The following is a 27546-nucleotide window of genomic DNA, read 5'->3' on the forward strand; positions in this document are numbered from 1 at the left end:
CTGAAGATGAGATCTGCTCCCAGTATTGTTATTTCAGAGAAATGTGCAAGGTCACCACATTGAAATTACAGGTAAAGTAAGATGTCGGGAATACAATCACACTTCTCTTAGCAAGTGCTGCGTGCTCCCTGTCACAGATAGGCCTTTGTATTGCACATAGTGAATTTGAAGCTGGTTTCAGACCTTTCTCTGAGCCAAAACACATAGATATGTTAGAATAATTCTAAATCATTTGTTCTACCAGCCCTAAAAAGAGTATATAGAAACAAAATTTTGGCTAAGCTAAAATCCCAAGTTTAGTTTCTCTTAGAATGAGTGGGTATACAGCTGCTTCAAAGTGAAAAAAAGTGTTAGAAACCTGTATGTATCCAAAATCTTTGAAAATCCTTACTAATACTTGTTATAATATGGTAATATGTAGCATAGACTTCTTCAATTAGTAGTATTTTCCATGAGAGAAAAATAATAACTTCCTATATTACTTTTCAGCAGTTACTGAAAATACTTTTCTCATTAGTGAAGACAGTAACATTTTTCTCTTACGAAAGGGAAGGGGGCTATCTGAGAGACTCCTGATGCTCTTTTTCATTTCTTATCAACACAACGTAATTGCCTGAACCAAATGTTAAGTAGATAGTTATCTAACTAGAGCATTTCTTCATCTACATGCATAAACTCTTCTGTATCCCTTTATAATATTTGATTTGTCTTTCCAAGCTTGTGCACAGCACATCTAGTGGTAGCCATAAAGTCAGTATATTAGCACCATCTAGCTTTCTGTTTGTTGCTATTGCACTTTTTGTTCCAGCTCTAAAAAGGGTAGCAGAGCACTGACTTCAGCTGCTGCTTCAAAGAGCGAGGTTCTCGCTGTCCTTTGGTAGAAGGCTTATTTTTCAGTTTGTCAATGTCAAGACTGGGAAGCGTAAGGAAAGTCAGATGGAGGAAACCGTTGAGTTTGAATTTTGCAAACTTTACATAACATCAGATAGTTTGGAATCCTTTTCTGATCATTTAGTCATATTGCTTCACTACAGCAGCCTAAAAATTTAGGTATTTAGGCTACGTCAGAGTTCTCCAAGTTTTCTCAAAGCCACTAGGTAGGGAGGAATACCTTAACAGGTTGGTTTATCAATGCTAAGACATTGGCTGGGGGCGGGGGGGGGAGTAAAGGTACTTTGGAGTTGGTAAGGTAAACTTTTCTCTACATGTACTGCATTCAGAAGAAGTATAGATTATCTACTAAATTAAAATAAATGCCTAATCACTAGACCACAAAGCTTTGGAAAGATGAATTACCAGAACAAGAGGTGGGCTTCAGTCATGTCATTTTTTTCTACTGCCTAATTCACAGTTTCTTAAATCTAAATTCAGGTCAGAGATAAACTATGAGTAGCTGCCTAAGTGATTTTTAAAAGCTAAGTCTCCTTCTATTTTAAATGAAACTTGGGCTACTTTGATAGATAGTAAGACAATTTCGCTACAGGTAACCATGCAGTTAGGAGAAATATCTTCACTTCTACTGCTATTTCTTGGTTTTCTGACTAGTTATAAATATTGATCTATATAGATAAAATAGTGTCTGTGTTTATACTCTTAATGAAGATGCATGAAATTAAATAGATATTTTATGAAATAAATGTCACTTCAGTTAGTTCCTGTGAGGATTTTTTTTTGTGCTGGTGGTAGTTTAGGGTTTGTGATGTCCTCTAACATATATGTAGCTTGTTCTATTTGGCAGCAGACATACTTGATTTGTGTTTTTAACATCTGCAGTTTTGTTCAAAGCATTTTTTTATCCTATCATAAGAACAGTAAAGTTTTAAGAAATATGGGTGGAATATATCAGTGCTCTTTATCATTTCTGTTACAATTACTCCTAATTAGTCTCAAATACATTTATGAGGTAAATCTTTCTACAAGTACCTGACAGATATTGCCCACTGCCATTTGTAACATCAGGCCTTCCAGTATTTTGAGATGACCTGTAATCCATATGCAAATGGGAGGCCAGTAAACTACCTTTGTGCCGTTGATGAAATGATAATCCTCTGCTACTCATTCCTCATGTGTGGGTAAAGGGTGCCTGCCATGAAGGAAAGCCTTGGTCTTCATCTGAGTCTTGATTCACTAACCATATAACCAAAAATCCTCCTGAGGTTGTCTCAGTTAACTTGTGAAATCTTGTTATAACATGTTGAAGCACTGTGGGTTGAAGCAGTCTGCTGCAAGAGGATCCCATAACAGTTATCAAGTGTGTATGCAAGTCAGCTGGATCGAAGTAAAACTTAGTCACTCCATCTAGCTATGATTTTATAGTGTGCACAGCTTTTCTTGTCTTGCCTGTTACTGGCAAATGGGACAATGTTTGCTGAGTGCAAAATAAGTCAAAATTAGTGCCCAAGTTGTCCTAAGAACCTCATTCTCATCTACCCATGTAGATGAACTCTTTCAAAGTGTTCCTTATAAGCTAATGGGGATGTCAGTAATATGGAAGATGAACAAAAGCAGGCATATCTAAAGGGAATTCTCTAGTAAAGAAACTTTATGAAGCAAAATTGAGTTGGAGGTTTCTTTTTAATCTAACAAAGTATTATTTTAGATGTGACCATTTGAGGACGTCATGGGACTTGGGGAGGGGGAGAGGGGGAGAGATTACGCTTTGCTAGCTCTCCACCCTGACCAAAAACTGACAAATGTGATGCCAGCACCGGCACTGCAGAACTGTTGGGGTTGCCAACATGGTCACAACACTTCTGAATTAGAGTTGGCTCATGCTCAGACTCAAAGCATGTGACCTCATATTTGCTTGCCGTATACAGAGGACCTTTGAGACACTGGGCAAAAGATTTCATTGTAGTCTCTGACAGGAAGGCATAAAGAAGCATCAGAGTTTCAGTTAAGTTTCATTGGCTTCGAAGACAGAAGTAAACTGCAAAGCTTCATTTTCCAATTGATATTCAACCTAGACCTAGCATGACAATCCAAAATCTTAGGGCTGTTCAAGACAGGCGCAGTAGCTGTAGGTAGTTCTGCAGTGCTGAAGCAAACTCTATTAATGCCAGTGCTTTACCCACCACTTACAGAAGTTGTGTAGCTGATGAAATAGGCTTTGGTTGAATTTCAAACACAGTTGACTGTTGAAGAAAAAAGGGGTTTCAGTAAAAAATGTGAGCAGCAACAGTATACAGTGCAGCAAATATCACTGGAATGCAGGAATGTCTGCTCTTCTCTTTACATCAAGGTATGTCAGAATGTCATCTGACATCCAGCACCACGTATTTATATGCGTAGGGCGTATTTTCTCTGCTCAGTGAATGATCCTGCAGAACAATATGTCAGAAACTACTATGAAAAGTATCCTGGCTGCAAACTTCAGAATACTTCCTGAAATGTAGTCATTGCTGAATACCTTGAACTGGAAAGGACTGGCATTGCTGATCTGTAACTTAAATACTCTTCGTGCAGCATGAAGTTAACATGATTCTTTTGAACCATAAGAGCTTTTTACTAGAACTTAGGAAGAGGAGATTATCTTTCTTTTCAACAGTAACTTTCAGGCAGTTGCTGACTCCAAAGATCCAAGACCCTGAAGACAAGCCTGTGAGCATCCCTTTCTGCAAGACAAGACTCATAAATCCCAGCACAGAGTAAACCCAAGTGTTTCAAGAACTTCTAACACATGGAATGAGATTACTGAGAAACTAACACAAAATCTGAAAACTAAAAGTGACTTTACAGTTAAGCAGAAATATTGGTCAAATTTTGGCCCATAATTAATTAACATTTTTAAATTTGGGTCCAATAGCAACGGTGTATATTTTTTGTTTAGTCAGAGGGTCAAAAGTGTTATTGATGTAGCTATAATTATATTTCTTGCTAAATTCTGACAAACCTGTCCTCATTTTTACATTCATAAGGCAACGTGCGCTTGTATATACTAAGGTAGAAATTTCCTCTGTACGTTATAAGCAGCATGATAGAATGGCTTGATTTTTAATTCACTTTTAGGGATGTATGGATGCCTTAATATTATTATTCCAAGGTGTCTCATAACAGTATTTTCTGTTATGCTAGTCTAAATTGTGCTAAACTCTAGTATTTCATTGTGCTAAATGAATGCTAGCATTTTGCCATGGAGAAAATTGCTAATGTGTTAACTGTCTTCATTTAAATGATTTTAGTACTATACGCTTTTGCAAAATCAATTGACTGTAATCACTTTTTAAAAATGAAAATTGAACTTCATGAAAAATGACACATTAAAATTACATTAATGATTGATTAGATAATGATGATGGGTTAATGCAAAATTACTATGGAAGGAAGAAGCAAAAGTGTTTATCCTGCTGCTAGATCCTTAGAGAACAGATTATAGCTATGAGCCCGATTTTCAGTGCTTCCCACAGTAATTGCTTCTGAGGAGGCATGGGGAATCTTGAAGACCTTAATGATAGGCCACTGCCACTTTAATTGCTAAGAGAAGCCAAGAGAATCCTAATTGCCAAGAAAAGCATTACTAATTAAGGTGTCATTCTTCATTCATTCCATAGTAATTAATCTGAAATATTTGTAAAAGCTGAGATACAAATTTAGATCCAAACTCACTTAGCTTAACCACAACAGACTTTATGTGAAAAAGATCTATGGGTTAAGCAAGACTAATAGTCAGAAAACTTAAAATACAATCTTTTTCTTAAAAAAAAAAATCTTGCTTTGTTTTTACTCATAACTTTTTAAAACATGAAGTAAACAATGGAGAACAGATTTAAGAATCTGTTCTCATGAATATGTAATTTATAAATTGTGATTCTACTCTCACATTAAAAAAAATCATTAAAACTGTTTTTTATATTTCACTGAAAAGCTACATGCTTCTGAAAATGTTAAGATGAGTTTTCTTCAGCTCTGTGGTGAACAAAATGATGCAAGTTCAGTTGTGTATGTATTGTCTTTAGATCATAACTTTAACAACACATGTTCAATATCATCCTGCCTTCAGTAGGATTGAGTATGCATAATTGATTAGGTATGGAGAATCCCCATATCAGTACTGCATGTGTGTCACATCATACTTTCGTTCATCTTTGCTAAAATCCTTACTGAGCCCCACAAAATAATCAGTTGGAGTGAGCTGGTCCTGCTGGCATTGGTTTGTTTCCTGCGTACTGATTTTTGTACCTTGTTCTCTCCTCAGCATTATTTAATGCAGTTATGTCGCAGTCTCACTGGGTCCTAAACTCTTTTTCTTTTGGCATGGATTATCTCTTATGGTTTACCTTAATGGTGCCTTGCATTCAGATGTAAATGCCAACTTTTTTCTTCTTACCATGTGAGATCTCAGAACCTATGACCGAGCATCCGAGCATGTGACCCATAGAATAGCTAGGTGGACTTTTCTAGTCTATACTATCAAATTTCTATCTGCAATTCTCAACTTTAAATCTCTCCCCATCTAAACTTGCTGGTCTTCGTGTGCATGTCTGAGGGAAAAAAAAGAAGTGAAAAAAAACTTGGCAGCAATTTTCAGTTTATCACTTTAGAGAAGAGGTCACTTTCAGACCATGAAGATGGTGATGAGCTGTGCTGCAGCACCACGGAAGACTTGTCATCATAGTTCATGTGACTGACTCCTAATTCATGGCTACTCTACTTGAGCAAATTTGAATGTAGCATCACTGCATGAGAGAGACTGGTTGACTGAGTACCTTCTAGCCACAGCAACTTGTTGCAGCAGTGGGATGAGATTAAGCCCTGTGCCCAGATGGCAGATTGCATGTGATGGTCCTACCATGGAGAGAGAAGACTTAAAGGATGAATGGTGCAATGAGTAGTAACCCGGACTTGGCTAACTGAGGCACCTATGAAGGACTTTTGGCCACTGATGGCTACCAAAATTATGCTGCCCAGTACAAAGAGATGGAAATCTGGAAGACCTGAACTGTGCTTGGCATGTGCCTCTTTGTTGACTACAAAGGCAACCAAGCGTGAAGTGTGCCCAAACAGTGAAGTGCTGTAAAGCGACTCAGTGGTTGCTGAGGACATGGCGATTACCTTATATGTGTTTCTGGGGATTTAGTTCACTCTCTGTCTGGTCTTGTCCTAGACTGACTGCCCTTTAGTGGCTGGAATATGTGAGATGCACTAGCTGAGTATCGCATCTGATTTCATTTCATGTAAGAGGAGTCTAGTTCACATGCTCTGAATCAATTCTGCAATGTGAACCAAGTACTGCAACTGGGGGCAATGGAGAGATTCTCTTCACAAGCACACACCTTATTCAGACTAAGTTACCGAAGTAGATGCATCCTTTTTTGTTTAGGTACTTCATTTGTGCTTGTAAATGTTTGCTTTATTGGATTATTTAAAAATATAAAGAATAAAATCTGAACAGTCTTGCCTGTTACTGGAAATGCTTAGATCACAACTTCAGAAGACTGTTAATGTGTAAAAAGGAATTTTTCTGTATTTTCATTAAAAATAACAAAGCTGGTGGTAACTTAGAAGGCCAAATGATGAACTAAAATTTAACTGAAAATAGACCATAGGTTCATTAAATCGTGGGTGAGGAATTGAGAAAATCTAAAGTTTAGTGTGATTTGTAACTGGCTTTTGTTCTAAACCACTAAGTAATAACTTTGGTTTAAGTTTAATTTACTTTTAAGTGTTTTTCATATTCAAGATAAGAAGAATGGATGGGTTGACCATTCAGTGCTATGTGGATTGAAGGTAATATTAAAAAAATGTTACGTTGTAGACAAATATGTCTTATTAGGTCCTCACATGGAAGATCATGATCTGAGCAGTTTAGTCACTACATGTACCTGAAGTGAAATGTAGGCAGGTCATTTTTTTTCCTATGCATCATTTGTCTTACTAAAATGAGAGCATAGAGTAGGCTGCTTATTTTTACTACAATAAATGATGAACAGTTTAAATTTTGTCACATCAGAGGTGTTCTAAAATCTGCAGTAATAAGTTCAGAGCAGTGGGAATTTCCTAGTAAGTCTACACTCTAATTGAGGAGACCCTGCTCTGACTTGAAGTTCAGGTTGGCTTCTTTAGCTTAAATTTCTTCATGCTATTGTTACACAGTTCCCATAGCTTTGGAAAAGTACGATTCAGAACAACGTCTGACTTTTAGTTTTGCTTAAAACTTGAGGAAAAAAATTATTACTCTGTAAATACATCCAAAATATTGCTGACAGTATCTTTAGAATGAAATCACATGCAAGTATCCCTGCTTCATAACCTATTCCAAAATTATATATAGTAGAATATATATATTTATTTTGTATTTTTTTTATTATTATAATTTTTAACTTTTTTGTCATCTGAGTTCCTTTCAAAAGTTGTCTGGAAACTTCCCTTACATGCATGAGTCTGTAGTAATGAAGATGTAACTGATTGTGATATTCATAACATTATTACTGTACATAGTCACCTAAGCAACATTCTCATTTTCCCAGACTGTGGCACCAAACATCATTGAAATAATTGTTTTAGATTTTGTTTATATTGCTTTTTTCTACTACAAATCAGCACAGTACACATATCATGCAGGTGAAAGATGCAGTTTATTTGTTAGCCTTTCTCGTCAGGTGATCTGACTTGTCTCTTGGTACCATACACTAATCTGTGACATAGCATTTAGGAGAGTTATTTCCACCTGACATACATTGACATTGCATATGGCTTGGCATGGCCTGGCATTATTTCTATACAGAGAGTGCCAGTACTACTAGCTGCAAGGATGGGGGCATGCCACCTGCCTGTTGTGTCCTTCTGTCACTTGTGTTGTCCATATGTTATTGTAGGAAGGTAAAATTCACCTTATTTTTGTCTTTTGGAATATAAACCCTTACAAAATCAAAGGCACTTATAACAGCAAAATTAGTTTTAAATGCTAATTGCACATAACCAATCTAATCCTCTGTATTTGCCGGAATGCTGGCTCAGTTCTAAACTGTAAGGTCAGTTGAGCTACACTGTGTCTGAGGCTGGATTCCAATTCATAATACACTATTCTGTAGGGGCAAAAATTATTTTAACACCATACTGGATGTAAAGGCAGAGGTAACTTTTTGTAAATTCAATATAGTGGGGGTTTTTTTCTCCACGGTAGTATAATTTCAATGATTACAGTATTGCATGTAATTTTGACACAGTAACAGAGTCCCTGTGGCCCTGCACTACTGGTGTTTTGTCCAAATAGTATATTTGTCACAGCCAGCTCCCTTTAAATAGTCCACATCCTGTTAATTGTCAACACAAATGTGTTGGCAGTTCCATACTGTACCATTTTGTCAGGGTCCTCGAGTACATCTCACAACCCTGAATAAACAATGTGACAGCATCACCTCGGTAGGCTGGTGGTTTCTGCGATGTCAGTGGTGTGGCGGTGCTTTCATACAGAGTTCTGCACGATTAGCTCACTCTGTCTTTTTATTTAAATAAAAACTGTAATGAAGAATTCACCCTGCACTAAAATAATCTTTTTAGCGTCCTTACTGTCACAAACTTGTTTTAATTTAATCCCACCCTAAATTAACTTTGTGTCTGTTCAACGATGTAGTATGGTTTTGTCTTTTTGTAACCTGTGGGATTTTTTTTCACTTTATGCATAAATGATAAAAAAAAATCAAGTAGGTGAAAAATGCATATGAAGTGGTATGTCAGATCCTGTGCATGGTTTGTCTTGGAGCAAGAGACAGAAAAGACCTCTTCAGTTATCTTTCATGCTGCTTTTACGGAGTAAACCAGGGACAAATTGGCAGGGGAAGTGGTGTGGTAGGTGTAGGTTTGAGTTCCACTGCTAAGTCTCCATGAGGGTCAGACCAAATTCCCTTGCTTTACCAGATGGAGAGCTCCTCTGGTAATGTTAGAAGATTGCCAGCCCAAAACTGCCATCTGCTTTTCTTCAAAGTTTATTCCAAAGATGAGAAGCTATATGGTTCTGGTGAGAGAACAGATTCCTAAATACAAAACTAGTAACCCTTGTTCAGTAAATCAGTGCCTTAGAAGTTACTGTTTTTATCGTGTGTTCCTCCATTTCTGATTTTGACCACTGATATTTTAAGCTTATTTAAATTCTGAAACCATTTTAAGTTCAAATTTTTAAGTAGGCTGCACCATGCCATTGACTAAATAGAAGAGTGTAAGTAACTTAGCTCAGTGTGTAGTAGTGCTGGTGTGGAGAAGTCTACCCGAGGATGTTCTCCACTCACAGCTGGACTTCTGATGGCCAGTGTCTTTTCTAAAACTGTTTACGGCTCTCTAGCCCTTTTGCATCTGGCTGTCAGTCTTAGCTTTGAAGGGCAAGCTGAAATCTGAAGCAAGAGACTGAACATGTAGACTACAGAATGATTCCTTTTAGGTTAAGGGCTGTAGGCTGGGAACCAATACCGTGTTACATGGATATGAGATGTCTTTTTAAGGATCTTTCAGTCAAACCATTTAGAAACACATTCTGAGTAATGAATGCATTCAAACAAAATTGGAGTTGTTAGGCAAGCAACACAACTGGGGCTGATATTAAATACAACAAATATTGCCAGTAGCTGAGAAAGTATGCTAGACTAAGATCTCCAAAAATGTTACAGTTGCTTTTCTTTCATTCACTGCTTATGCCAAAAAAAATTGCATCAGAGGAGAGGAACCAATAATTTGTGTAAATGCAGCTTTACCATTATTTTTTATATTGAGAAGCAATGGATCCATTTTCAAACAGAAGATAACTCTGATCCCTAGATTACTATGGTATGATTAAGATTAATAAAGTAATTATATGTCATGTAAAATTTTATTTCCATTATAGAATGTGAGTGTTCAGTTTAATCACAAATGCTACATTCATTTTTAATTGAGCTGTGTGTATTCTACTTTATGGAAGGCTTGGGTTTTTTCCTTGCACACTCAATAAATTTTAATTGAACACCTGATTCCTGCCACTAACACATTAACATCTGGACACTATCTATCTTTTATGCATATAGTTACACTGATTAAAACTCGGCAGAAAAGCAGATAATAGGAAAACAAAAAGACAACATTATGGAACGCTTTCAGCCATAATTTTTTATTATATATTGAGAAGCATTTAATTATCTTATTTCATTTAATTAGCCCCACTACTTAGGTCAATTGTTTTTTATTGATACAGCATGTTAACAACTTCACTAATTGGCACAAAATAGCATGTGACTATACTAAATGTCTTGTCTTGTCCAAAATAATTTCTTATTGTTTTTTGCTTTACTGAGACTTTTTATTTATTTCACAGTCTCTTCAATAATATATAAAATATTTTGGCAGGGAGTGGCTTGATTTAAAATTTAGCATTTCACTTTCCATTTTTATTTCTGAGTTAAAGACAAAAAAGATACTAAAGAAAAAGTGTTTACTTTCTATCATTATGTTTTAGAATGAGAAAGTATCACTCTACCTTTTGTAGCTTTTAGAAATTCTAGTCCTTCAGAAAGAAAAGTGAACTTTTAAGCATTCTTTATCATTAAGAGTTTAAGCATAATTTGTCAGCATTTACAAATTTAGTCTAGAAGAAAAACAGCAGCCTTGTGTCACTTCAGCTATTGTACTTTAGTGGTTTTGGTATCTGTTCCGTACTCCTCTGTTTTAAACCAATAATTTAACAAATCTGACAACACTAACAGAGTATAGATGAGCTCAAATTATATAATGTTTTAGTGCATAATACTAATTTCCAGTTAGATAGTAACAGAGCTTATTAGAACAGAGACTTTATGGAAATGTAATTAATCAAAAAGATTTTTTTTCTGCGTGAGATAATTTCTTTGAATAATTGATTATACCTCTTCTTAATTTTAGATTCTTTTATTCCAAACCATTTTGATATTTTTCTTTAAAGGCGTAACATATTTTTGACTCAGTAATTCCTCAAGATGTATTTGGTATCTCTGTACCAGGAAAAAAAAGGTTGCAGTTTCACCAGTTGGCACTTTTGCAGTTTACCAAATACTGATACTTTTGCAAATGATTTCTATGCTTTTTGAGCTTGGATAATCTTTATAATATATGTGTTCAACTGTGTTGGCACTTCAACAGATGAAGTAACTCGTCATTATGCAATGAATGTTCGTCCCCTAATTTGAGAATAAATGTATTATTAATATGTATGACTGTGCTCCCATATATACATGATTTGTGGAATAATAAGACATTCTACTTATTTAAAATATTCATTTTAAAACTATTTCAAATATAAGTTTAACAGCCCTTGCCCTGAAGTTTAATTTAACCAGTTTTGTGGTTACACAGTGGCATTTTCTTTCCTCTTCAAGTTAGTCACAAACAAGTAGCAGGAATCAATTTGAACTACGTTTTCTTAGTGTGGGCCATTGCATTATACATATCCTGACATCCACAGGAGGGCAGCGTGGTTAAATTAAGGGAGAAGATGGGAATATGATTATAATGCAGCTAAATGAATCTCACTTTTGATTGTTTATACTGTGTTGTGAAACCTTTTATAATTGAGAATAGTGCATATTTTCCTAGCCAATACAGATAAAGCAATTGCATGTTACTTTTAGAAGGGTCCAAGTGTAGCTTCTTAGCAGCTATAAACGTGAAGTTTTTCTCTGTATGTATATAGTCTCTTTTAAAAGCAGGTTTTAAGATATTTAATGTGGGAGTTATTAAAGCCTGGTTGGAAATTTAGCTCTGCAAATTCCAATAAAATCTGTTATAGTATTTTGGTAAATCAAATATTTGAAGAGCAGAGGTAGCTATTCCAGTAGGTTTATGGGACACTGGAACTACTCTCTAACTCTTGACTGAGTTATAGCAGGATATGACTCCTTTTATATATGTGTGTCTAAATACCTGTATACACACACATACACATGAAGTTCTGTTTGGGGAAAGGGATTGAAAAATCTCAGTCTCAGATTTGAACAGTAATCAATGAGGGATACTAAAAAGAGTAATTATAATTTTTGTTCCATTTAAATTGATCACCAAAACACTCATAGAAGGCATTTTACCCTTTGTGTTATATACAAAAAAATGCCATTTTTAAAAAAGTATTTCTAAAACTTCAAGTGAGGAGAAACCACTCAAACCAAACCTTACGTCCAGTTCATCAGTGTTACAACTTACATTTTCTCTTAGATTTTATGGAAATTTTTATTATTATTTTTATGTAACAGCAGTTTTACGGTTGACTATCACTTTAGTATTGCTATTCTGGGGAGACAGTTGCTTCTCAGAGCAATCCTGTGCAGCAGGAATGGGCTGACCCCAGTAGATGGCTCTGATGCTCCCTCACAGGTGGTAAATTCTGTATGCCTGAAGTCCTGCTTCTACAGCTCCAAACATGAATCAGCTCCAGATTAATAACTAGTGCAGGCACAGTGCATTTGAATGTTTTTATTTTCTACATATTTGTTACAGTAAAGAACTTCTGACAAAGAGCAAATCTGTGCTGTTGTTATATGCTTATATCTTTCTTGTATACCAGGTTTTGTTTTTTGTCTAACCACCACCCAAAACAATACCATTTTCAAGATACTCACATTTCCTTAGGAATTTTTTTTCCTAATTATGTTAATCCATTTTAAAAATCCTGAATTCCATGAAGGGATACTGAAGTTTCTCAAAGGGGATATATATTTCTCAGCGATGCATTTCTATTGTTTCCTAGAATAACACCTGCAGAATTCAGTTTTAGATTGTTTGCTTCCTTGTGGCATTTCCAGGGGTAAACATCCAATCATGTTAACAGTTCTAATGCAAGTTATTGTACACTGGAAGCTGTCTCTTCCCGTGCCACAAGACAATCGCTGAATTATACTAGTAGGTGGCAGTTTCAGAGCAAACCAGAAGAGCTGCTTCTAGGCACAGTTGTGATGTGGAACATCTAGCTAAGATGTGTAACTGTGCTACTAGGTGTAGATTTTGAAAGTTTAAAAGGGTTGAGAAAGCCATTGTGGAAATTCATTGAAACAAAAATCCATTAACAAGTAGTAAATACAGAGACACCACTTCTAGATAAAGAAACTCCTAGAGCCAGTAATAGCATGAGTATAGGAGAAAATTCTGGGGATGTATAACCGCATGCTTCCATCCAGTTGCTGCTTCCCTCTGCATCCCGTTGGGAGTAGGGTACAGGCCTGAATGTGCTTTCGGGTGGCCACTTCTACGTTCTTTCACAGAGGAGGTTTCTTCAAAAGAGCTGAAGTGACACGGAGTCAGAAGTCTTTTTGTTTCTTTGGCATCTTTGAAATGCCACATGTATTCTGTGTAGGAAAGTTTCTTAAAATGGATATTTTAAGAGAACTGATTGGCTGGATCATACTATGAAAGCTTTCTTCCTTGTTCTTACTCCTGTACTGTCATCAAAAGGTGGCCAGGAGTATAAAAGTACTTTTTTGACTCTAACTTTTGATGAAAGGATCACCTACAGTTCTCGTTCTGCACTGATAGGTTTTCCAAGGCGGAATGTCTCAGAATGTTAGATTAGCCTTATTGTCTTAGACAAATGTTCATCTAACCCAGTATCATGTCTACCACAGTGGCCAGCAGCAGATGACAGGGAAAGTTTATAAGAGTAGTACTCAGTACTCTTTCAGACTCCACCATCTGCAGAGTAAGGACTTTCTGAGCCAGATAGGGTTCTTTGTGTATACTCCCATGCAATGCAATTGAATTTCTGTTTCACAAACCTGTCCAGGAATGCCTAAAATGCACAATGAAACATAACTAATTTGAGTTCATGGAAACAAGCCATAACAGTTGCATTGCTGTGTGAGAACGGAAATTAGTGTCTGGCACTGTTCCTCCATTCCTTAGAGGTGCTAGAGATGCAACGGAGATAATCTGCACTGCTGATACAGGCAGCATGATGTGTTTTTCTGCTGCTTCATGTTGGATGGAAAGAGAAGTACTCATTGGTTCCAATGTTTACATGAAGTCTGGTAGATTAAAAGGGAGTTTTCCAATGTATGAGAGCATGAAGTGTCAAAATTCTAATCCAGAAGAAAATCACATAGTTCCCAATAAAAAGTTTTTATTTCTACAACATGGGAAGAGACTACTATTTCAGAGATTGTATATGAATTCCAAGAAGGCAACTGCGTTTTCCCCACTGTTGTTTAAATTGCACTCTAGCACTTTTCCACTGGACTAGAAAGTAGCACAACTAAAAAGAATTTTTTTCTACCAGGTGTGCCAAGCATTTTGAAATCTTTGCAGTCAACAGTCTCTGTTCTTTATCAGCTAAGTTCAGTCATTTACCTCATAGCACTGACTGAAAAGAGCAAACTAATACGTATTACTCTGAATTGCGCTTTAGAATGAGTACCTTTGTCAGACTGCAAACAACAAACATTTTCTGGGAATGTCACATTACCTACTTTTCATGATGGCTAGGTACAGAAAGCCTCCTTCATTTCATCTATTTTTAGGCAACTAACTGCAATGCCTGAATTTGGGGTCTTGGCACTGTAGGGATCTGGTATAGCCAATGGAGACAGAAAGGTGCTTCCAAAGGGTAATTTGCAAAGCTCTGAAGATGAAATATGCCCTGAGTAGTTTACAATGGATCCATACAAAGTACGAGGGAAACACGGTCACTGAAAGTCGCGTAGTGGAGTTGCAAAGTCTGCAAATATTTAATTTGCTGCTTCCCTTTGGAACATTTTCTTTTATATTTTTTTAATTCATGAATGATTTGCACGTTTTGACACATGGAGTGAAAAGGCTGAACAGCTTTACAGGCTTCTGAAATGCATTTTCCAATGTCTGGAAGACAAAGGCTGCTGTGAGGCTTTCCTGAATGTTTCTTTTGCTGCGCTAGGACCTCAGGTTCCGAACAGTTCTCGCTTTTCTCCGCTTTGGTTTCTCTCCTACAGAAGCTAATATAATAATGCCAACCTCCCTCACTGGATGTGTTGTGAGGAGTAATTGCATCGAAGTTTATAAAGCACTACTCAAGTGTCAAGCAGTGTTCCTATTAAGAAGTTGATAGGTAAGTTAGGACTTGTTAAATTGATTTGTTTCAAAACTTTGGTGATGCTTTAAAACATTGTTTTTAATTTCGTTACTTTAGGGATTTTTTTAAAAACCCAGCTGTCAAGAATTTTAAAAAACTGTTTCAAAACATCATAACATTCTGAATAATTATCTTCTGTGTGCACAAATTGAAGGAAAGTGCTAGACTAATTCATTATCATAATTTCTGTGCTTTGTTTCAAATCACAAATAGGGACACCAGGTGTAAGATATTTTGTCACACCTTTGCTAGATCAGATGTACCTCTTCATACTGATTCATAAGGAGTTTAAACTACCCACTTGTGATAATGACAACAAATGTTATGAAATACTTAGAATTTACAATCTTTAGGTGGAAATCTATGCATCTTGTTGTGCTTGTATGTTTTATTACCAAAAAAATACAAAATTGGCTCTGTTGAGGTCTGTATTCTTTACAAAATTAAAGTTACATAAATTCAAAAGTAGCTTTCTAGGCAATGAAAAGAAATACATAACCAGCCAGAGATAACCAAAGCTAAGTATCATTCCTAAAAGAGTTCACTGCTCTTACTAGGCTCTGCCACTCTTCCCAAGAGTGGGCTATTTTCAACACTTGGACTCCAGAATTGGAGTTGCTTCAGTTGGCGGCTTAGTTCATTGATTTGTTTTATACCAGTGTGACACTGAACAGGGTGTTTTGACTGATTCCATCAGTGGCAGTGTATGACCTAGAAACAAAAGTAGATGTTTCATATTAACAGGTCCTCGGCCATTTAGGCTTTCTAGATCACAAATAATATCACTGCCTGGCTGGAAGAAGGGTCAGCAGTTTTTCGATCTAATTGCAGCGTCATATACTTCCAGTGACATGGAGAGATGTCTAGGTTGCATGCCCGGATGCTTCTGGGTGCTCAGGATGTTTCTGAGTTGATTTAAGGTCTGGCAATGTAAAGAACTGTTTCCACAGCCAAACTGGATGCTCAAGGCAGAGCAGTGCAATTGAAACTTTTTCTACTACATCAACATTAGCATTTAAATTCAGATTTTCACTTTTAAAACTAATCTCTTAGTTGTTCCTGCTTACTATGCTTTATTTCACATCACGGAACAGTTTGTGTTCACGGACTGTTATGCTTTTAGATGAAATTAAACGAAGAGATGAGCTCCAGGAGTGCACCCATATATGCTGCAACCACTCGTAGCTATTTGGTCCATGGGTTCAGACTAGAGCTAGTCCAAAGTAACCGGCATCAAAAAGCATAGAGAATGGATGTCTGCTCCTCAGCACCAGCTGTTTTGCAGTTGTGCTGCATTACCTGTTTACATTACAATTAGATTACATTAGAATCGGAGCACTTTCTGCATTTATGTTGCATCTGAAGGATTTCATTCTTTTGTTGCCTGGAATTCTCTCAAGGCTAAAGGATGTTCTTCTGTCTTGACAAACACTCCCACTTCACATACCAAATAGGTTTCATGATATGACATAAATTGGATTAATAATTCTGAAGTTGCCATTGCAGTTACTTCACAGGTTCCATAAGTACTGGCATGCATATTCACAAATGTTGAAGCGCTCTGGAGTGCAGTAAGACATCACTGTTAAAGAATCTAGGGATATCTGATCTTCCAGCATACAAATAACCATTTATACTGTAAGTTGTTTAGGGGGGGAAAAAAACCCCACGTTTTCCTGATCGTATTATGAGTATCTTGCTCATTGGAATAAATGGAACTGTTTTCTGTGGCTGTGGTGTTTGTATTACTTGACATTCTTCAACATTTCTTTATCCTTAGCAGGCATAATTACAGTAGAAGTTTAGGCTGATTTTTTTCATTCCATCTGTTGAAGGCTTATTTAGTTCTGTTTCTCAAGAGCACAGAGAGTACTAAAATGAATCCGAGAATGTTTACAGCTAGGTTTCTTATGACCCGGGTCATATTGTTGTCTTGAATCAGTTCTCTCTCTCATCCTCAACTGAAGACAAAAAAATGGCTTAATCTTACGGGGTTAAATAAAAGAAGGAATGCGGTGCAAGGAAGATTCCTTTTATGCAAGCGGGCAGGGATGACTGAAAGTGCCTGTGGGCATTTGGTCCCCATTGGCTCTCACAGCAAATGCAATGATGCCCACAGATAGCCTGTATTGTTGTCAGTTAAATGGGATCATGAGTGTCTGAAAGGTGTTTGAGAATGAACTGAAAATCATTTTCACAAGTGGATGATTACTTCTGCCACATGTTAACCGAACTCTATCAGAGTGGCCCAGATTTTTGAGACTGCATTAATTGCTCTTTCAACCTTGACTGAGGTTTCTCTTTAAGAAAGGCCTTTGCTGGACTAAACTGCTACGCGTATTGATTTTTCTTTCTGTATTTTTTTCATTGTTTGTGATAAATGAAGCCTCTTACAAGTAGAGGATTTATCATTCAAGATGTAGATAGATTGCTTCATTCCTTAGAATAAAAAGGCCGGTCTAAAAATGATCTCTGTAGAAGTAGTAAGTCCTTTCTCATTTCTCCAGCAGTGAATAGCTCCGGTATTCCACACTCAATTATGTTTTTCAGCTATTCATTAGTGCTGATTTTTTCATCAAAAAGTAGAACCTGCACCCTCGCAGCATGGACTTAGAGCAAATAAGCTGCCATCTTCTTTGCTGTGTATGCTGTCACATAATTGAAACTGAACTATAATATTTAGCAATATGTTTTTGCATTTTTATATCACAAGGAAATGCACTTTGAAAAATATTCAACCTTTATATATTTAAAATACAGTGATGCTCAGAATTTTTAAAGAAAATGGTTGTTCAGTTTGTTCTATTTCCAGAGGAGAAAATGATACTGACTAAGACAAGATGATATACAAAACATTTTTATCCAGGCGTTTCTGCGTTTTGTAGTAGAAATGTAATTTCTTGTGGTTTTATTTGTTTGCAAGGAGAATAAATTTAAATATTAAATGTTTATTTTTCTACCATATTGTAAGGCATAATCAGGTAAATCTCTGACGTCATATAAATCTGATTTTTACTTTTTAATTTGGGAGTGAGTGAAGAGAAAGAAAGCAGTATTAAATAATGTTGAAGAGAAGAAAATTATAGAACTGTTTTTAGGAGCAAAAGTCTCAAGAAAGTGTATGGCTTGTATGTTTGGTTGCGTTTTCATATTACTACAAAATGGTGTTAGAAAATCTTTACACTGAGTTAGCACTTAATGACTCAACGCATTTGATCAAGGTCCTGTTTTCTGTTTGCTGTATAAAAGCAGGTGTATTAGTCTTAAGTTACTGGAAATTATGTGAATAATATAAAAAGACTGAAGAAGGCAACTGAGCATATACATACTAACTATAAATGTGCTTTCTAATGTGCACATGTACAGATATAGATGTTAGTATACATATGTATTATATTCATATATTTTTACAGAATAAAAGTCTGCCATCTGTATCTGTTTCTATGTACATCAGAAAGCCAGTCTTTCCTAAATTCTTGTCAGTCTACTCATTAAACACTCTCAAACATGGTCTTAAAGAGAAGTCAAAATAAATCTATTTAGTAATAAACAATTACTATTTCAGTGCTCAGAAAGGGGAACTATTTCAGTGTCTTCCTTCTCAGTGTAGGGCTGAGCTGTAATAATTCAAGAATTATTTTAGACTATCCCAACTCTGGAACCCCAGTGAGAGTGAGAAGAATATAGCAAATGGTGTGGTTAATTTTTAGAAATATGGAATTGCCTACTTCTAAATATCAGTTTCTTCTTTGTATTGCACAGAATATTTTACCTAAAGAAAGGTACAGTGTTTGAAGGAATGACTGTTGTGTGTTTCTTGTTGCTGCTGAGGGTGTTTAAAATAGTCTGAACAATTAATACTATGCATCTTCTGCACATTTTTATGGATGGAGTGAGTGGGGCTTGTAGGTGAATACAGATACACACACAGGTAGAGAAATAGCGGGCTGCAGCTCTGTGAGTTGGTGACTATGAGGGTCTGCTCTAGTTTGTGGTACTGACATTCACATGAGACCCATGAAAAATGATGCAATTCCCCATCTTAAAAATAAAACATCCTTCAACTTAGCTCTATGACTTAGTTCACTTCTGAATCTGTTAACCTATTAATTTTTTATGCCAGTTGTGAAACCCAGGCGTCATTTAGTTCTGGAAACTGGCTTTTGTAGACTTTTTCTGTTCTAGACTTCAACTGCAGCTTCTGCAAATCCTAGATATTAGTGTCCAAATTTAACCAGGGTCTTAGGTCCTTTGCTTCCCATTTTTTTCAATGGAAAAATTTTGGAAAATGGAAAATTTTTCCATTTTCAATGGAAAATAAATGGGAAAGAAGATCAAAGAGGATTCTGGGAGTCTAGGATGTTTGGCTCCTTCTGGGTGTAAATGCTAGACTCTTGAGTAAGAATTAATCTCCTCATCTTTCAGGAGCATGCACACTTAAGATAAGCACAGGATGTATCTCTTGTAAATGGCTGAAACTTTCTACATTAGGAAAAAACTGTCACTCTTAGAGATGGCACTGCAAGAGGGTTTAATAACGTAAGATTATAACTGTGTGTTTATAGTGATTTGTAAAACCGAGTAACACAAGGTTTTGCACTTCTATACTAAATCCCAGCTTTGTGTCATGAATGCTATTTTCTTTGTTACCTAATCTTACCTAAGACCAGCGGATTTTAAAGTTAGTAGTTAATGTTCCGCTCCTTTGTTTCCCAAGGAAGCTCTTATTTAACACTTTAGTTGGAAGTGATTTATAGGTGGAATAAAAAGTGCATGTTGCTATTTAATTTCTTTTTTGTATACATTCTTATTTTATAATTTTGAATTTACTGTAACTTGTGATAGTTCTGCCTGTACTGCAGGACCATATGTGGTATATCTTACATGAAATGTAATCTAAAAAGCAACCAACCTTTTCTCTGATAACAAATGTTCTTTTAAGATCTCTTATTTTAAAAGCACCTTTCTATACCAGGCTCAGTTAATAATGAGAAAGAATGAATTAAACCTGATATTTCTAAGGTTGGGTTACTCATTTTGTGCTATGTTCCTGTTAGAATGTAAAGTCACTGCTGCTGCTGATACGAGGATTACTTGCCGCTGATGATACCAGGATTACTCTCAAGCAAGAATAATCCTCTGTTAGTCTATGGCTCCTTTGCAGTCATTTAAGACATGCCAACAGAGTGGGAACATAGGATATCTTTGTACTGTAGCATTCAAGGACTGTGTATTCTCAGTTGGTCTTTACAGTCCATGGGGTTGTTGTCCTCTGACATACATCAGAGAAACCTACAGAATATTCTGAGGGATGCGGTGGCAGAATCACCATGAAGAACAGGTCAGGCTTAGGACTGAGAGAGCCCAAAGGCCACCTGTGGACCATTTTACTTTTCTCCCCACTGGTCATTAATCTTCAAGGCTGAGGGAAATTTATCAGTCATTCTTCCTCCACCCTATGGCAATAGTAAAGAGATTAACAGGTCAATAGCAATGTGGTATGCTTTGGGGAAAGTAAATGTTCTGATTTAAGGGAACATGCCTGGCTCTTTTGGAACATGTATGAAAAGCAAAATAGTTTGTATTTTGTGGGGGAATATGTGCCTATCACTCTGTGAGGTAAAGGCTTGCTTAGTTGCAAAACATTATAAACTTTCAAATAAACCCTAGTAGGCCCTTTTTTTGGTACCCTTTCTGACATAACCCTTACTCCTCTCCTTTCTTTTCATTGAATTTATAATAATCACAGAATTAAGAAGTTAAAAAGAGTGTGGCAGGATCTGGCTATTCAAAGAAAGCTACATCAGCTGGTAATTGTGTACACAAAGCCAATTGTCCTCTCTCTCATACAAATAAAAAGCAGAGTAACCAAGCGAGGCAGAGCTTCAACACAGGTATAGCAGGAGTTGAAGAAGATACCAGTGTCGTAGTAATGAGGGAGCCACAACGTAATCTGACAAACCACCACAATTAATAAGCATTATGCTGAACATTCATGTTAGGCAAAAATTTGTCCTTTGTGATACCTGAAGTAGGAAAGAATGTGCTTGAGTGGATGCCCAAGACAGGTGGAAAAAAGTTTTGCCTGTATCTTACTTGCCTGTTTCACATGAGATGTTAGTTCACTGCTGTTTTTCAACTGAGTTAAAAACTAGCGGGCAACAAAGCCCCCAAAATGATCAGAAAGTAGAGGGCAGCAGACCCTGTCCTCTTACCACAAAGGCACTGTCCATCTACCAGTCATCCAACCAACCATCTCCAATCCTAGTTATTATAACTTCTCCGTAATATATGTGCCAGCATCCTCTGGACAGTGCCCTGTGAAGCCAGCATTCATTGGTCTGAACAATTTGGATCTTTGTTCTGCCTTTGACCCACCTAGTTGTACTAGATGCCCTTGACAGAAGCTGGCCAGCCAGAAGGGACATCTCATAGGTAATATTTTGTTCCTCTGTCAGGTTTTAAGCAGCAGATCCTTACCACTTGTAGGCTCTTGCTTTTAGAGTCCTATAGCTCATCCTTTTCCTCTTGCTGTCTTTGTTAACAACAGTGCAACGTGAATGCAGTGACAGAAAAAACTGTCAGTATAGTGCAGTAAAACTTGCTGCAACTTCTTGGGTAGCAAGGGTGCTTCATCTACTACCAAACAGTATCAACAGCTGTGGTTTTGTCATCTCACTGATTGATACTCCTGATTACATCATCTGATTCAAAGCCTGGAAATTGCCAAGGTGACAAGGAGGTTTTTGGAATCTAAGAGTCTATAGTGAAATGCTTCTGTTTGGGAAATGCTAGTTTACCCTGGAAAAAAATGTAATCTTGTGTGGATGCTGAAATTTTGTTATTGAGCATTTCCTGAACTGACACTGTGACTGACTTCTCACGGACTAGAGAAACATTAGCAAATCTATGGAAAACAAATGGGAAAAAAAAGTGTTGAGGAGTTTAACTTTTCTAACGTTCAGTATTTCTGTGTAGTCAAAAGTATCCTACTTTAAGCTATTTTTTCTATTTTCAAACACAGTAGGTGAAATGTAAGTGATAAGCAGGTTAGTCTTCTCAAACATGAGATCTTTTGTTTCTGCTTTTTGTCTTTTTTGGGGTGAAAAGGAGTATCTCTTTGCATATTTATGGTCTGAGTAAATAGAAGAAAAAATCACTTCTTAGATGTGACAACGTTGAAGAAGCAGCTCAGTAGGTAGAGCAAATGAATACACTCATCTGTATTGGGTCCTCCTAATATCATGCTTCTCATTAATGAAAAAACATTCCTTGTTGTTTCCTTTGCAGATATTTGTATGCTCTAGGACAGAAGGTTTGGAAGCGCTGGAAAAAACGCTACTTTGTTCTTGTTCAGGTTAGTAGTCTACCATGAAATTTCATTAAAAAGTAGTTTTGGACTATCAATTTTCTTACATATAGTTTCCGGAGTCATTAGTTAATCAGTATCTTCAGGCAACATATGCAGCACTACTGCAAGCTTCTTACAGCACAGAGACATCCAGGGTACTTTTTTTTTTAAATTTACATATGTAGTAAACAGAAATGCCACTGAGTTTTACATATACATGAATGAGTCCCTACACTGAGCAATGTTTCAACTGAAACCTAGAAATTTCTGAATGAAATTATTGTGACCTTGAAACATTCCGCTGACAGCTTTCTAGCAGTGCTCAATTTAAAAGTTACATTTCACAAAGTGGATTGTACTTACTGTTTCATTTATTCTATCTCAACAAAGATTTCCTGCCTTTAAAGTTAAGCAACGATAGTTACTGTTAAGAATTTTTTTGTAAATATTTTTGAACCCTATTTTTGTGTTCTTCCTTGCAGTATTTATTGGGTAAAATTATGTAGTTGTTACAGAAAATGTAGTGTAGCAATTGTTCTTGGCCACAAAACTGTGCTGGGCTGATATTTCATAACTTTTTGTCCAAACCCAGAACTGTAAGTATTTTCAGGTGCTGGTGAATGGTGACATTAACATGAGATTACTAGAATAGGAATAGGAAAGTAGATTTTGAGTGGTCAAAACTGACAAATGAGTGCTTTTTGTGAGTCTCTGGAAAAATTATTTTCTGTTTGTGCTTGTCTTCAGATTGCAGTTACAAATTTGATGTTCTTCTGAATCAGTGCAGAGAATGCTATTCTTCTATGTCCTTTGTTTTGTTGACAGAAAATTGTTAAAGTGTGAGTCTCCATAAATGTCATACAAAGGATGAAGCCTGTTAACAAGGCTTTTTTAAGAACGAAGGCTTTTAAAACTGCTTTACAGAAAGCCTGATTCCTTTCCCTTCCACTCACCTGGTCTCCTCCTACTCCTAAATGATGGAAATTGTAAGGATGTAAAAAAAAATCCTGAATAAGGTCTTTAATAAAGTGAAGTTAAAAGCTGAGAGTGTTTGCATATTATTCTTGCTAAGCTTGATGTCAATACAGTGTTCTCGCTGGCTTCAATGGGAATTGGCTTGCATATTGATAATCAGTGAGTAATGGTTGTAAGGTTGAACAGGATCTTCTGGAGAGTCTACTGAATTCATTTGGATTCTGATTTTGCCGAGGTCCTCTGTGAAGAGATGAGGACTTTTTGTGACTTTATTAAGATTTGTAAAGGTTGGGAAGATCTTTATATAGGATAGCTGTTAAGGCATGGATGTGAAGGGAAAATAACTTAAAGTTACAGGAAAAAAAAAAGAAAGGCTAGATGCTCCCTTGTCCTTCATGCTTTTCTTTAACACTCCTCCTACTTTATATCCCCCTTCTTTAACAAAAAGAAAGACCTTGTTGTCTTCCTTGAAGTCACAGATGTCATCTGAGTTTTAAAGTGCGCACCTAAGAGACACATAGTCTTTCTGTGCCTGTGATATGGAGCCATCTGGGAGACCAGTTTATTCCAGCCAAGTTAATTTTAACTATTTTCTGCTTTCTGTGCTGAAATTGAAAGACTGGAGGAGAATGTTACAGGAATTTTCCAACTGTGATGGGATTTAGACATCTATTTCATTTTAAAGCAGCTATCAATTCAATAAGGTTATATAAATAATACCATGTTAAATCAATATTTACTGTCCAGACAGCTCTGTTTCACTTATATAGTCCAGCCATGATACATACACTGACGTTAAGCTGAAGTCAATACGTGTGAAATAAGCATTCAGTAATGAATATCAGCCTGTTGTATTGATATATTATTGACGTATTGACAGGTCTTCCTCTATAGATTAGCTTTTAGCTTATGTTAGTATAAGGCCATCAAATTCAGTTCTAAGACAAAGGCTATCAGTATCATTTACACATGCTTTGGAAATATAACTCAGGTGTGAAATTAGATGAATAATGTTGATTTTTCAGGAGCGTGATGTAAGTAATGTGCACCTTCGTTATTGCTACACATATTAGAAGTTGTTAGTGGTTTCTGAAAGAACAGCTCAATGTTATAGGAAGGTTACAGAGTCTGGAAATTTTAACCTCTTCATTATATTTGCTTTTCTTCCTTTTACAATCCAGTCATTTCTCTAAAAGCTTATTCATTTCAAACTGCGAAAAGACGGGAACATAACATGTTAGGTAAAAAGCCTCAGCTGGACATGCTGTGGTTTACTTCATTTACTGTCTGATATCTTCCTCCAGTAATCTGAATGCAGATTCACTTCTGTCATTTTAATTTCATCTGTTCTAATGTTTGAAAAGTCAGTCATTTGTTTCAGGGATAATTTTTTTCTAAACACGCCAACCACAGGCTAATTCTTGCTGTTGAACTGGTGCAGGGTGCCTGTGATGCCCTGTAGCTGGGACCACAGAGTCAGCCTCCAAGTTTGCAGTAACAGTTCCTCCCAGCATGTTAAACAGGGTCTTTCTGCCCCATCGGGACATCCCCTACTGATGCTGCTCATAAGTCACGTCCACATTTCTGTGCCTATCTGTCTGTCATGCATGCACAGGTTGTTGGTTTTCCACTTTGTTACAAAGTAGGTAGAACAACTGGTAGTCAGGTGTTTCGACCTCTGGAAAATTACAAAATTCAGGTAAATGCAGTTGTAGGAGGAGGATTGCATTTTCTTCAGTCAAGAGTTACTATTTAAGAAGGGCTTGATTCTGTTTTTGTCTGAGAATGTGTTGTACATAGTCCTGACTTTTGAGCACCCATTATTGCATGAAGTATTGATGCTAATTTGCTGAATTCTAAGGAAAAACTACCTACGGCTTCATTAACTACTAACAATACACTTAAAACCAGTCATAGATATATATTAAAAAGTGTAATTGCAGGTTGTGCTGGTGATTCTCTCTATAATAACTGATAGCAGCCACCGATAACCGCAAGGAAAAGGGTTTAAGAGATTGCAAGTGTAAACAGACGAGGCAAGTTCTGTGTTTCTTTTTTGTTGAGACTTTTTTTCCCCAACAAAGTTTTCTGGAGTATTTCTATTTCTTTCTTTGTTGGAGAGACTTTAAAATGTCTCATTTTCAACAAAAAGATGAAGTGTAAGACTGATTGTGAGAAGAATATCTTTTAATAAATTGTTTCTTTCAAATAAGAGAATGCATTTGAAATACATTTGAAAAAGTAAAATCAACAGCATTATGATCTCTGTCTTGCTATAGAGGTGAGGTTAAAAATAAACAGACACGTAGCCCAGATTTTCCACAAGCTCATCTTCAAAAGCATACAGTGGCTTAAGAAATCTGAAAAAAATGGACATCCTATGCATTTCCACAATTAGCATCTGCTAGCTTCCTTTTTGATGGCTCAGTTTGTCTATGTAGTGTGGTTATACAGAGTTGTTGACATGCAGATGTGAGTGATGTGGGTGCCTGCCAGGTTATTTCATTCAACAAAATAGAATAATTTGAAAGATGTTTTTGTTACAGTGCCAGGTATCAAAAATTAAATCTGTAGGTACAGTTTAAAAGAAAAGGAGAGGAAGGAGCTCTCCTGAAATACGAACGCTAATTGCAAAGGATTTAGAGATGTGTGACTAACCAACAGCTCCCTCCGTGCTTGTGCGCGAGGGCAAATATGGTTCTTGGGAATATAAACAGGGACATGCCAAGCAGTAACACCGGAGATATTGCTGCTGGGCCTAGAGCAGATGACGTGGCATAGGGGCCGAGCTTTGTGTCAGGGCCCTGAGGGGACCACTGTCCCGACTGTGCCTGCCCAGCCCCCTCCAGGGCCTCCCCACCCTATCTACGGCCAGGACCCCATTTCAGCCTCCCAGGGCCATCATCCCCTGGCCCAGTGACGCCATGGCAGGGCTGGTCTCCAGCTCCCCACAGCCCTGCCCTGCCCAGCAATGGGCCCCGCCGAGCCAGGCCCAGCCGCAGGCCCACATCCTGCCCCAGCCTTGGCCTGTGCTGAAGGAAGCGCCCAGTACCTGGGGCTGGGGCTGCCCCGGTGCCCCCAGCTGCCCTGCTCCTGGCTGGGCCCTGGCTGCCCGGCCCTGCCTGCCCTGTCAGCCCAGGGATAACTTAAAACCTTTAAAGCAAAATACAGTAATTTTCTAAAATACGTACTATAAATGAAAGCAAACTATGGGCTCAGTGCACTAACAGTGAGGTGGAATTCTGTCGTGTACGTCATGCTGGAGGACAGGCTGGCTGGTTGTAATAGTCCCTTCTAGCCTGAAAATCTGAATTTCTGAAAGCGATGGGCTAGATTGTTTTGTATGTTTATTTATACCTAGCTCGCTCTCTCCTTGGTACAGCCCACTTAAGTGAATGTACTAAATTTGATGTGGAAAGCTGGTACTCAGTTTTACTTGCCTGACAGTGTCTCTCAAATTCTTGTCTCCTATAAAACTGCCTTGGCTTAACTAATGCATTAATTAAACTGGAATACCTATGTTTAATTTCTGTCACCTGTAGACTTCTGCTGTGGTTCTGGAGACATCAGTTCAGCATTTGAGGCCTGATAGCAATTTTGCAGAGCAAGCTTTTACACTTGTTGCTTTCACTTGTACATGCTGTGGCAGAGGGTGTTCAGTCACTATGCACTGCCTACACACAGCACAGCATAATCCTGTTTCAAAAAAACCCAAATACTTAAAATAATGAAGTATTTTTAGAGTGTTATGCAGATAATAATCACATCTTATATCCTTATTTTCCAAAAATATAAATCTTCTACAGAGAGTCAGAAATCTTTTGTCTACAGCAGTTGAAGTCACTGGACTTGGAGGTGGAGTGGTGTACAGCTATAGCACCAGTGAATATATGAATGAAGCTGAAATAAGCTGTCGAAATTTTACTTCAAAAAGGATCATTCCTGAAGTTGTCGCCAAAGCAATAGGTAACAGTTAGCTGGGCAGTCGGCAAATGAGATAAAGACGGTCCATTGTCTATCAGACAAACTCCTTGCCTATCCTTAGATCCTTGCGTAATATTACAGGCCTAAGAAATGATATGACAGTTCAAAACAAGTCAGTTAGCCAGGTATCCTAGAGTCCTTGGAGACAAGAGTTTCAGAGGCCCACATAAATTCAATTTCAAGTGTTCACAGATTCACAAGCTCTTTG

At 37.1% G+C, this 27546-nt stretch overlaps 1 protein-coding gene across 8 annotated transcripts in view; it reads left to right on the top strand.

The window, feature by feature from the left end:
• CADPS2 (calcium dependent secretion activator 2) overlaps positions 1–27546 on the top strand; it is a 323617-nt gene that overhangs the window by 179239 nt on the left and 116832 nt on the right. For all 8 annotated transcript variants that reach the window (XM_069802016.1, XM_069802017.1, XM_069802018.1 and 5 more), the window contains exon 9: positions 22319–22385. In XM_069802016.1, the coding sequence (XP_069658117.1) occupies positions 22319–22385 (67 nt within the window). The remainder of the gene's footprint in view (positions 1–22318; positions 22386–27546) is intronic.

The sequence above is a fragment of the Haliaeetus albicilla genome, chromosome 14 (genome assembly GCF_947461875.1).
Source record: "Haliaeetus albicilla chromosome 14, bHalAlb1.1, whole genome shotgun sequence".
NCBI lineage: Eukaryota > Metazoa > Chordata > Aves > Accipitriformes > Accipitridae > Haliaeetus > Haliaeetus albicilla.